The following is a 13,111-nucleotide window of genomic DNA, read 5'->3' on the forward strand; positions in this document are numbered from 1 at the left end:
TCACTACACAGAACAAAACCAGGATTTCTAAAAGCATTATTTACTGGCTTAAAATGCTCTACAGGATCTGAAAGCTAGGTTATGCAAGGCTTTAGATTCAAAGGCACTAATGTATTTTAGGGCATGTGAGAATGCACAGTGAAGTTGTCTGAAACTTTTTCAAAATTACAAACGATACATTCATATATTTTTTTTAAATATAGTTTATTAATTTTTACAATTAAAACCAGTCACAATACATACACAAATAAGCAAAAGAAAGAAAGAAAAAAAGAAAGAAGAAAGAAGAGGAAGAGAGGGAAAGAATTTTGAGAAAAGAAAGAAAGAGGTTACAGGATTAAAAGTATTCTTATTTTAACAGTTTGCAAGATCTTCTTTTGTTTTCATCACCTTAACTTGTGTCATATAACCACACCTGTTTTTAACTTATATCGTTACCTCGTTATTATGTATTGATACTTTTCTTTTATGCCTTATAATATATTATTTATCTTTGGTCAATCCAATTATACCAACAATTCCAGCTATCATAGTATAGTGAAGTGTCTTTGTTTTTTAGCGCCATTTTGAGATTTTTTCAATAATCATTTCTTCTGATGGAATTTGATGTTGTTCCGTGTTGAGCGAAGGCTAATCTGGCCGCTGTTAAAATGTGTATTGTTATGTATTTGGTTTTTTTGGAAATTTGCTTATCAAAAATCCCTAGTAGGAAGGACTCTGGTTTGTATTCGATCTGCTCTTTGGTGATTTCTTCCAACCAAGTTTTGATTTTCTTCCAATACTTTTGGGTTTCTGCACAAGACCACCACATATGGAAAAAGGTTCCTTCTTTTTTCCTACACTTCCAGCAATGCGGACTCATGTTGGGGTGCATCTTCGCTAACCTCGAAGGGGGGGAGATGCCATCTATAAAACATTTTATAAAGATTTTCCTTGTATGCTGCCGATTTGGTAATCTTATTGTTTCTGCCCCAAACTTTCTCCCATTCCGCTAATGTGCGCCCTACGTTCTTACTCCAAGCAATCATATTTCCTTTTACGATTTCTTCTTCTAGTTCTGTTTCTAATAAGTAGTTATAAAATTTTGTTATGTTTTTTTTATTTGATCCTAATAAAATTTTATCTAACTGTTGCAGTTTGTTATTAATTCGAATTCTTTTTTGTCTTGTTTATATCTGCTTTGAATCTGAAGGTAAACCCATTGATCAATTTTATGTCCTTGCTCTTGAAGATCCAGCCTCGGTTTCAAATTTCCTTGTGGGTCTAATAAGTCTTTGTATTTAATCATTTTGGTAAGCTCCAAATTGTTTGGGTGAATCATTGCCTCCATTGTTGAAATCCATACTGGTACTTTTGTATAATGTTTTTCCTTATTTTCCTCCAAATTGTTAATAGTGCGTCTCTAATTAAATGTCTATGGAAATATTTTTGACTGGTTTTCCCTACGTCCCATAGAAAGGCGTGCCACCCCTTTGTAAATCATGGCCTTCTAGAAATAGTATTCTTTTATTGGTTAAATTCACCCAATCCTTCAACCAAACTAATGAGGTGGCCATATGGTATAACTCCCAGTTTGGAAATGCTAACCCCCCTGCTCTTCATATCCTGCATTGCTTTTACATTTATTCTGGTTTTTTCCTTGCCAAATAAATTTCAGGGTTGTTCTATTGAGTTCTTCAAAAACTTTTTATGTAATTTAATTGGGATCGTTTGGAATAGGTACAAGAATTTAGGGAGAATGTTCATTTTAATAGTAGCAATTCGGCCTAGTAGTGAAATTTGAAGTTTCCCCACGATTCTAAATCTTTCTTTACCTGGTGTATCAGTTTATCATAATTGTTTTCTTTAAGTGTCTTACAGTGTGGGGTTAGCCAAATTCCTAAGTATTTCACTTTCTTTGTCACTTGTATATGCATTATTTCTTCTAGTTCTATTTTCTGTTTTTCTGTTAGGTTTTTGGTCATTAATTTGGTTTTTTTTTTTTTTTTTTTATTTTAAGTCCCGCTACTGCTCCAAATTTCTCTAATTCACTCATCAATTTTGGTCCCGTCTTTTGGTTCTTCAAGGAAGAAAATCATGTCGTCCACAAACGCTTGCAATTTATATTCCTCTTTCTTAACTGTTAATCCCTTTATATGTGAATTCCGCCTAATTCGTGTTAATAATGTCTCTAATGCTAATATGAAGAGCAGGGGAGAGAGTGGGCAACCCTGTCTCACTCCTTTTTCTATCTTTATTGGGCGGTGCATTCCCCATTCACTATTATATTAGCTTGTTGTGTATCATATATAGTTGTTATAATATTTTCAAATTTGGTACCCAGATTCAAATTATAAATTTTTTGAATTAAAAATTGCCAATTCAAATTATCGAAAGCTTTTTCTGCATCTAGGAACATGAGTGCTACTTGTCTCTCTGGGTGGGCTTCATAAAATTCTAGTACGTCTAATACTATTCTTAGATTATTCTTTATTTGCCTAGTTGGAAGGAATCCGTTTTGATCTTCATGTATATACAAGTTTAGCAATCTTTTTAATCTGTTTGCTATAATAGAAGTGAATATTTTATAATCAGTATTTAGGAGTGAAATCGGCCTGTAATTGTTTATATATCTGGGATCTGTATCCTCCTTCGGGATCAGCGGAATCAGTGCCCCCCTCCATGAGTCCGGCATCCTGGCTGCTAGTAAAACGTCATTAAAAACTTCCACCATAAGTGGTCCGATTTGATCTGCTATTGCCTTGTACAGCTCCCCTGGGATCCCGTCTGGGCCCGGGGTTTTATTATTTTTCTGGCTCTCTATTGCTGATTTCAATTCCGATTCAGTAATGTCTTTATTTAATAGTTCAGCCATTTCTTCCCAATTGCCTTATCCTTTACTTCATCTAGATAATTCCTTATTCTATCTTCACTGACATCCTCTCTTTTGTATAAATCTTCAAAGTATTTATGAATGATTTCTTTTTTCTGTTCTATTTCCTGGTATGTATCTCCTTTGCTATCTATTAACTGGTATATCAATCTCTTCTCTTTTTTTTTTTCAATTTATAAGATAGCCATCTTCCTGGCTTGTTGGCATGTTCAAAATAGATTTGTCTGGTTAAGTTCAAATTCATAGTCATTTTCTCTTGATCAGTTAAATTCAGTTTGTGTTTGACTATACTTATCTGATTTTGCAGTTTGGATTCTTTTGGGTTATTTTGTAGAAGGGTTTCTAGCTCCTTAATTCTTTGTTGTAATTTGTTTTGTTGGGAATATTTTTCCTTGTTTCTCTTGGCATTATAAGAGATTGTTGTGCCTCTTATAACCGCCTTCATCGTATCCCAGACATTTTGTTTCGTGGTTTCTCCATTATCATTTTCTTTAATAAAAAAATTCAATTCCTCCTTTAATTTATTAATGTATTCTTTCTCTCTTATTAATTGAGTGTTTAAGGTCCATCTTTTCTTTGGTTTTGCCCTGCCCTTCCATATTACCTGTATTGGATTATGGTCTGCCCATTCATTAGGCAAAATTTCCACTTCTTTTGTCTCGTTTGCTATCTCCCCACTCATCCATGCCATATCAATCCGTGTCCATGTTTGGTGGGGATTTGAATAAAATGTAAATTGTCTTTTTTCAGGATGTAATCTTCTCCATATATCTGTCAGGTTTAGCTCTTTCATCATTTCCCTACAAATCTTGGGGAGCTCTCTCTTCCCCTTTTTATTCTTCCCGGCATTACTGTGATCATTTTGGAAATCAGCAATGGAGTTGAAGTCCCCTACCATACAAATATTTCTTTTTTGCAATTCAACCAATTTTCCATATAGGTGTTTAAAAACTCTTTTTGGTCTCCATTTGGGGCATATATTACTACTAAAAGAATTGGAATATCATTAATCCAGATCTGCAAACCCAGAGTCCTTCCTTCTAAGTCCGACCATATTAGCTCAGATTTCAAATCCTCTTTCACATATACTGCGATTCCCTTCTTTTTCTCCTCATCTGCTGGTGTGGTAAATAACTTTCCTAATTTCGGGCATTCTAAATATTTTTCATCCTTCTTCTTTATATGAGTTTCTTGCAGGCACGTTATATCTGCATTATGTTTAATTAATTTAGATAATATCCTTTTTCTCTTAATTGTTGAATTTAAACCATTTATGTTTATTGATAGTAATTTTTTTTCTTCTCCCATCTATTTAGTTTTGTTTTGCTCTTTGTCGTGTAACAATTCCTCTCTCTTCTTGCGCTTGTATTGATGTAGTTCCTTCTGTCTTTTGTTGTGGATAGGTATTTTCTTGGTTTCCTACCGATCCAGTTCTATTTTTATGTCCACTGTATTCTTCTTGAAACTTTGTATCCAATTTCTCTCTACTACTTTGCTCCTGTGGGCCCACCATCCGTTCGTAAAAATCCTGGGCTTTTTCCATAGTATCTATTTTGATTTTCCTCTCTTTCCACGACACTAACATTCCTTCTGGAATAAGCCATTTAAATGTGATTCTTTTTTTTATTTAAATATGCTGCCAGAAATTTATAGTCACGCCTTTGTTCCCTTATTCTCCTCGGTATCTGTTTAAGAATCACAATTTCTTTCTCTTTGTAGGTTATTGTTTTATCTCTTGAGGTTCTATATATCATGTCTCGAACACATCTTCTAGTGAATCGTATGTGTACTTCCCTGGAACATTTGTGGCGTCTTGCATAGTTTGTATTGACCCGGTAGACTTCATCAAACTCTTTTTGAATTTCATCTTTATCCATCTTCAATAAACCGGCCAGTATTTCTGCCATCAAGTATTCCAGGTCTTCTTCTTTTGATTCTGCCACATTTTGGAATCTTAGGTAAGTTGCTGCCTTGTCCATTTCTAGGAGGACAAGGGAGTCCTCCATTTCTTTGCTCATGCTTTTGAGATCTTCATCCACCCTTTCTAATTCCCTTTCTGTTCGTTCGGTTCTTTTCTCTACTTCTTTTATTATAACTTCGTTTTTCTCCAAGGCCTGCTGCAACACCCCCACTTTATCCTCTACTTTGGAAATGTCCGCTTTCATTTCTGTCTTTAGTTTCCCCATTTCTTCCTTCAATTCATTGATATCTGCCCTTGTTTCACTGTGGTTTTTAATCATTGTTTCTTGCAATCTTGTCAATGAGTCCTGTAAAGTTAGGAACATTGCTTGGATATTCGCATTCGAGATGCTAGTTGACTTCTCTGTTGGTAGTGTTTCCTCTATTGTTTTTTGTGCCATGGGTGAAGTTGTTGCCAAAGTGGTCATTATTGTGGGATTAACCTTCCTACCAGATTTCAAAGCAGTGGTAGTTGTAGTAGTCATTTCCTTTAAAATTTGTTTTTGTTGTTGTACAATACTAAATATATTATTCCAAATTGGCATTCAGTATTCTTAGTTCTGTAACTAAAATTGACCAAGATCTATCAATCTATTAAGTAGCTATATTCTTAACTAATTAGTAAAGTGTATATATTTTTCTCTAGTTTGACTTCAATATAAAGTAACCTTAACTACAAAATATATTACATTCACAGATAAACCCACACAATGAAATATATTAGTCTAGAGCAGTGGTCGGGGAACAGGGGTAAATTACCCCAAATGGGGTAAAACTGAAAATCCTGGGGGTAATGAGGACGGTCGCACTGGCGCGACCGTTCTCATTACCCCCAGGCATTTTATTTCCGACATTCTGTTTGTATAGTTTACATACACAAGGACCTTCCTTTCAAATCAAGGGGGTAACGTCGGCGTTTATAAATTTTTTGGGGGGTAAAAGGTAAAAAAGTTCCCTGACCCCTGGTCTAGAGAGCTCTAAGCTTGTTAAATAACTAATGCTTAATATTCTTACTGTCTCCCCTATATTCCCATTCAAATTATAACAATCTCTATTAATAATAACTTAACTAAATTAATTAATCCAATATTTTAATTTTAACACTCTAATATTTCATTACTAAATGTACATATTTATCAAGAGGAAATCAGAGGAAAAAAAAAAAGCAAGCATATTTCAACATAGCATACCATCAACAAGTAAGAAAGAAGAGAGGCTATTTTAGTAAGTATATACACACAGAAAAGGGTAGAGGAAAAGAAAAAAGAAAATTCCAAAGACAAGAGTTTTTGTTTCCGCTTTTCACTTTGGAAGCTTCCACTTCGAGCACACCGGAAATGGCAAATGAAGATTTGCTGAGTAACAGCTGCCAGTAAGCAATGTTCCCACTCATTTAAAGACTTCCTCTTTTACTTATATTTTAATGTTCTTTAAATCAATTGTTCTGATCTCCTTCGAATAGAAAAGGAACTGTCTCCTCTGCTAGGACCTGTTCTCAATTTTCCCAGAGTTTATAGATTAGATTGTGTCCCTTCAGACAGTTAGATCTGTTACTTTGTTGTAATCACTTCAGCGTTCTGGATACTGCCTATGGCGTTGCTCTGTCTTTCCCCCCCGATCGGCTTCGTTCTGCTTCTGGATCCGATTTAATAGCTTCAATCCAAATGTTAGTGATAATAGAGTCTTTTTAATCGCCCCCCGTGCTGGTCTTCAGACTTCCAAAATTCTCTTTACTTCTTTATTTCCGACTCTCTTCTGCCTGCCAAGCTTTCACATTCACTAGACCAATTCTTTTGTAGCCGCTTTCTCTTGGAGCTCACAGCTGGCATTCGCACAGTATTTAACGATACATTCATTTTAGGGAATAGACAAATGTTACAAGTGTCTTCATGTGCTCCAAAGCCTCTTTTTGCCTTCAAATCTGAAGTGCTGCACACTTCAGTCCTAATAAAAGATATATTTTGTAATTAAACCTTATGCACAAGTCAGGCTTTTTATATACCATCGTGCTCTCATTGGAACTATTTCTTTATTTGCACACCATTTTGCCCAGCCTGTATTTATTATTGGACTATATTGAGAACAGCTGGACAGAATCACTAAAGATTTAACTATTCTTTTGGGGGACTGAAAAGCATTGGAAGCATTAAAAATTTCACTAGGATTTTTCACTTGGAGCAAATATGAGATTGGTGAAAAAGAAACAATTGAGACTTATACCTGGAAAGGCTTCACTCCAACCCCACCTTTGTTTTTTTTCTTTACTACATCTATGAGTTTATTGACAATCTGGTCAGCAACATAGTCTACATGTCTGCCACCCTAGAAAAAAAGTCAATATTTTAGAGGACATTACATGTATTTTGGCAATGCAGACACAGTAGTAACAACAAAGCAGTTGCTAGTACAGTAACCTAAAATAGAGTTAGGCTTTTATTCTGTAAAATCTGTTTTATTAGGAGTTTGCTATACAGGTAGTCCTCAACTTATGACAATTGAGCCCCAAATTTCTGTTGCTAAGTGAAACATTTGTTAAGTGAGTTTGCCCCATTTCACAATTTTTCTTGCCACCGTTAAGTTAATGACTGTAGTTGTTAGCCAGATTTTTAAGTGAATCTGCTTTTTGGAAAGTGCAAAAGGGGATTACATGACCCTGGGACACTGCAACCATCATAAATATGAATCAAGTGCCCAAGCACCTGAATTTTAATCACATGTCCATGGGGATGCTACAACAGTCGTAACAGGGGTGGGATTCATGGTAAATTTACATCTGATTCGCAGAACTGGTAGTTCTACTGGCTGGCCCCACCCCGCAGTCTCCATGCAGCCCGTTTTGGATGCAGGTAAGTGCAGGGCTCATTTGGAGGCTCCGGGGAAGGCAAAAAACGTTCCCCCAAGGAAGGCCACGCCCACCCAGCAACCGAGCAGAGAACTGGTTGCTGGAATTTTTGAATCCCACCTCTGGTCGTAACTGTGAAAACTGCTCATGTCACTTTTTTCAGTGCCAGTCACTAAATGAACTGTTTTAAGTTGAGGACTACTTGAATTTCTTGTTATACTCAATCATTTCTTTATTTTTTTTAAAACAAATTTTATTAATTTTAAAGACAAACAAACCATCATTAACCATTAAATACATAAACCTCTTTCCATTATAAATTTTACAAGTCAAATAAAACATTATTTAATACAACATAATTCTATTTTAGACCATTTCATATGAACATACAAATATCTCTTATCAAATTTCTCCTTATTTCTCTTTACTCTTATTCAATTTCATTATTATTATTATTTTTCTCTATATTTATCCAATTTATAATTATCATCTATTTCTCTCTGACTTGATTACCATTCAATCATTTCTTTATTACAATTTCTCAACATTGTTAATTGTTAAAGAAAAGCTTGAGAAAAAATAACTCCAACCCCAAAAAGTCTACAACTAGAGTCCATTTGCAACATGACCTTGAGATCATATTACATAATCTATGTATTTTAGTTCTAAACTACAGTAAGATTAGGTTTAATAAAACACAAAATGCAGAATTGCCAAGTAAGAAAGGTTTTTCTTCACTGAATGCTTTGATAAAGTATGATTAGATGACAGATTCACAAAAGCCCTATAGACCTTTGTAACTGTTTACCTTAGTCGTTGCAATGCAATTGACAAAACTAACTTGTTGGAAACCCCTTTCACTCATGGTTAGACACACTTCCCACCGGTCATTAACTTTTTCATGGATTACTTTCAGTGCATTGCCAGTGTCGTCCACTTTATCTTTTATGTACATGTCTACGTAACTACGGAATCCTTTGACCTACAGAGGAGACAAAGTGCAAAAATTTCTACATTTTTTTTAAAGTTCTCTTGGCTGTTAACATGTTAAAAGGAAGGGACCAGTGAATTTTGCACACCGGCAGTTTCTTTTGCCCATTTTAGTAACTCACAGGTAATTTCTTTCCATTTAAGAATACTGTGATATTTTTAGCTGTTCCTGCAATATCATAGGCTCTGCGAGACATAAGAGCCACAGTATCTTTATCCAATACAGTCATTTTAAATTTGGACAGGTCAGGCTGGAAAGTAACACGTGTGAAGTCCTTGCCAACAAAATGCTTCAATTTTGTCTCTCCTGCCTCAGTCATATTTACAGTCCACGTCTGCAAAGGAATTAAGACCAATAGAATTATTAGGTACATTAGTGGGAGGATACATTTCTTCTTCTACAGCAGGGGTGTCAAACTTGTGGCCTGTAGGCCAGATGCGTGACACGCAGATCTACGAAGGGAAAAAAATGTCATGTCACATGATGCCACCCGTGTTCTACAAAATACATTTTTTAATCTAGGCTTAAAATATATGTTCCTTGCTGGCCCAAACTATCTTAATTTCATCCCTTATGCTTATCACTAAATATTTGAGATACGCTTATCAGGAAGTATTGAGATGTTGAAATGGATTAAAAATCAAATATGAAACAAATTTAGGAGCTTAAGCTTTGGGGCTGTCCCTTAAAAACAATGAAATCAAATTTTTGGCGCAGTTTCTTATACCTGTTTAAAAAGCTTCTTATATTCCTTGCATGCTGTTTCCACTGTAAATTTGGTACTGAATATATTGCACAGCTTTGCACCATAACCATTTCGACCACCTGGAAAAATATTAATTACATATAATATTTTGTAACACTGAAGAGATATACAGTTCAGTTACAGGGTACATATGCTTATTCGTAATCCCCCACTAAAACCAATAGAACATTTCACAAATAAGCATGCACGCAGTGGTATTTGTAGAAAGAATTAGGCACTCCATATCCGTTCGCAGACAAAAATGTATGGTCGCCTTTTTGTAAAGAGAGAGCGGTGCAGCGGCGGTCCGTAATGGCCGCCACAAAGAAGCTGGCAGCCGGGTAAGAATGCGCAGGAGGAAGTGGAGAAAGTGCTTGAAAGGAGAAAGTTTTTCTTGGCTCCTAGGACTCTAAGACATATTTAATAAAATTCCTGAAAAGTATGACTTTCTGAATAATACCTGCCAGAAGAGGAAAAAAGCGGCAGTTTGATGGTGCTGAAAGGATAGCTTACCCTCTTTTCCTACGGAATAAATAATTGGATATTAAGAAACCTATTTTTTTAGGTGAAAATTGGTTTTAAGCGATGAGTGGGAAGAGAGAGGATTAAAAAGAAAATATTTGTATGCTAAGACTTTGTTGGAGGAGATGCCTTAAGGATTTGAAGACTAGAATATATTGCAATAAGATTTTAAACAGATTTGGACTTTCTTTCTCTTTGATTGATATTACCCCAGAAGGAGAAAGTGAGAACTCTGCCTTGGTTTGGACTGACTGATAACTTTGGGACTGCTTTATTTTTTTATTTTCTTTGGAATACTCTGGTTGTTGTAAGAAGAAAGAAGGGGAAAAGAAAAGAAAAGATTTATAATGGCTTTCTCTGTTGAGGAACTAAGAAAAAATATGAACAAGCAAAAAAAATGGTAAAGATGGTGTGGAAGAAGCTTTCCTTTTTTTAGAAATGGCGCTTACTAACTATCAACAAACATTACAACAGATGAAGACAGCAGAGGAACAAGAAAGAAAGGAAGGAGCCATTTTTAATGAATCTCAGAATTTGATCAAGAAAGAAGGAAGAGAGAAAAGAAGAGAACTAAAGGACTTAAGATCTAAAAAAACATTTAAGAAAGGGAAAAATAAGGTGCAAAATCAATATGATGATAGTAAACAAAAGGGAAAAGGAACACGACAGAGAAGGGAAGCCAGTAAGGCAGAGGCTAGAAGAAGGGGGTAGAAAGGTTTGTTGGGAGAAGAAAGAAAGGGAAAAGGTGGAGAAAAGCTACAATGTTTTGAAATTAAATGAAAAAAAGGAATTTTTATGGATAATGGATAAAGTATAATTTTTTCAAAAAGATTTTGCAAGGTACATAAGATGAGATGGTAGTATTGTAATGGTTTAAGAGTTGATAAGAGATTAAAATGTTAAAATGTTTAATAATGATTGGCTTTAAAATTTAATAATAGGGAGAATACTGTTTTTAATTAAAGAGTTTAATAAGATTATGGTATTGATGTTATTATAAAATTTTTATTATAGTATTTGTTTTTAATATTTGGATTTATTGTCTAATTATGTATTTAATTATTTTGGATGTACTAGTTAGATAGAATGTACCAAGCAAAATCGGATTGGGTATTGGATGTTATTTTAAAGGTTAATTTGATTAATTTAGGGGGGAGATAGAAAGGCATCATACTCTGATTAATGATTTCAGGAGAAACTTATTTTCTTCTTTTTCATAAGGAATGAGACAAAGGGATGATAAAAAATGGACAAAAGATACAAATATAATGATTCAAACTAAGATGATTAATTAAGATAGAATTAAGAAGAGTGAAATATGTGGAGAAGTTAATATAGAAGACTTAGAATGGTAAATAAAATAAGTAATGATATGTAAGATGAGCATGAAGATAATTGAAGTCCATGAAGAGAGAGACACCTGGGTCCAAGTTACTTTCCAAAAAGATTTTTTTTATGTTTTGTGTGTTCAGAAATATAGAATGAGAATAATGGTAACTAAGTCAGAAAGAAATAGATGAAATAATAATAATGATATTGAATAAGAGTAAAGAGAAGTAAAGAGAAATTGAATAAGAGGTTTTTGTATGTTATATTGAAATGGTTTAAAACAGAATTATAATTTATCTGACTTGTTAAATTTACAATGGAAAAAGGTTTAAACATGTAATGAATAATGATAATTTGTGTGTTTTAAAAATTAACAAAACTTGTTTAAAAAAAAAAAAAAAACGGTGAAAGGATCAAGATGGGGGCAGTTCTCGATCTCCGCAATAAGGCAAATGGTAAAAATCAATATATACTATTTTAAATAATCTACATTTTCTGATCTCTTATTTAGTTACCACTCATTCCAGTGCAAGCAATAAAAAATTCGTAAGATGCTTCACTTATATGTATTTTTTGTGTGAAAGAGATTGGAATATAGAAACAGAACATATATGGAATAAAGTTTTGATTTCCTGATCATTCACATCTTGCAGTTCTCTAGTACAGGGGTCCCCAACCACCGGGCCGCGGACCGATACCGGTCCGTGGAGCACTCTGTACCAGGCCGCAAAGGAAAAATTTTTTTAAAAAAATGGCGGCTTTCTTCGCCTTCGGTGAATGCTGCTGGGATCGGGGATCAAGGACACAAATGAGAGAAGGGGAGGGAGGAAGCAACCGAAGCCTGTCCTGCTCTCTGGCTCAGCGGCTTCGGTTTCCTCCCGCCTCATTCCTCTCTCAGTCGCTCTCTCGCTGCTCCACCAGCCCAGGAAGAAACTGCTTCAAAGAAGCCGGGGTGTGTGTGTGGCTTTTCCTGTCGGCGCAGCTCCTCCGAGCGCCGTTTCACCCCCACCCCGCGCCAATCAATCCAGGTTCAATCCAGTGCTCCGTTCTGCCTGCCTGCCTGCCTTCGTTTCTGGTAGTTTCGGAGCAGCTTCGGCTGAGAATAATAACTATTCGCCTCTTTTTCTCAGCCGAGCTGCTGCTAAAAACCAGGCAGGCAGGCAGCAGAAACCACTGATTGGCAGGCAGGCAGGCGGGTGAACGGCCGAGCACTCACCACCAGAAACGGAGGCAGGCAGGCAGGGCGGAGGGATTGAACGGGTGCGTGAATGGGCGCTGGAGCGCTCCGAAACCACCAGAAACGAAGGCAGGCAGGCAGAACGGAGCACTGGATTGAACCGTGGGCGGCGGGTGGGGGTGAATGGGCGCTTTGGGGAAGCTGCGCCGACAGGAAAAGCCACCCTGCAGGCTTCTTTGAAGCAGTTTCTTCCTGGGCTGGTGGAGGAGTGAGAGAGGACTGAGAGAGGAACGAGGCAGACACCTGAGGGATGAGGCTGAGGGAGGCAGGGAGACACCTGAGGGATGGGGCTGATGAAGGCAGGGCCGAGAGGCGAGGCTTCTCAGCCGTCCTGCAGGGACTATCTGTCGCTCAGGTTTGCAATGAGGAGGCATTGGCGTTCCTGACTTGGTGAGTTTGCTGGCAGACGTTTTATTACCCGACTAGGTAACAACATCAGATGTTACCTAGTCAGATAATGGAACGTCTGCAAGCAAACCACCAAACTCGACTCCCGGTCCTTGAAAAAGTGTTTCTGAGTGAAACTGGTCCCTGGCACAAAAAGGTTGGGGACCACTGCTCTAGTAGAAACATAAATGTGAAATTTTAGATGCAATTGTTCTCATGAGAGGCAA

General features: G+C 36.3%; 2 protein-coding genes across 2 annotated transcripts in view; both read right to left on the bottom strand.

Annotated features, from left to right (window-relative positions):
• Positions 1-13,111, bottom strand: part of LOC113424374 (uncharacterized) — a 103,046-nt gene that overhangs the window by 64,671 nt on the left and 25,264 nt on the right. The gene's annotated exons all lie outside the window — the stretch shown is intronic.
• Positions 1-13,111, bottom strand: part of LOC113430565 (DNA topoisomerase 2-alpha-like) — a 55,635-nt gene that overhangs the window by 41,527 nt on the left and 997 nt on the right. The window contains exons 2-5 of the mRNA XM_087945895.1: positions 9,392-9,526; positions 8,786-8,998; positions 8,482-8,655; positions 7,052-7,153 (exon numbers count right to left, since the gene is read on the bottom strand). Coding sequence (XP_087802021.1) covers positions 7,052-7,153; positions 8,482-8,655; positions 8,786-8,998; positions 9,392-9,526 — 624 coding nt within the window. The remainder of the gene's footprint in view (positions 1-7,051; positions 7,154-8,481; positions 8,656-8,785; positions 8,999-9,391; positions 9,527-13,111) is intronic.

This window comes from Notechis scutatus, chromosome Z (assembly GCF_049901735.1).
Source record: "Notechis scutatus isolate UNSWTSFEM ecotype Mainland chromosome Z, rNotScu1.2, whole genome shotgun sequence".
NCBI lineage: Eukaryota > Metazoa > Chordata > Lepidosauria > Squamata > Elapidae > Notechis > Notechis scutatus.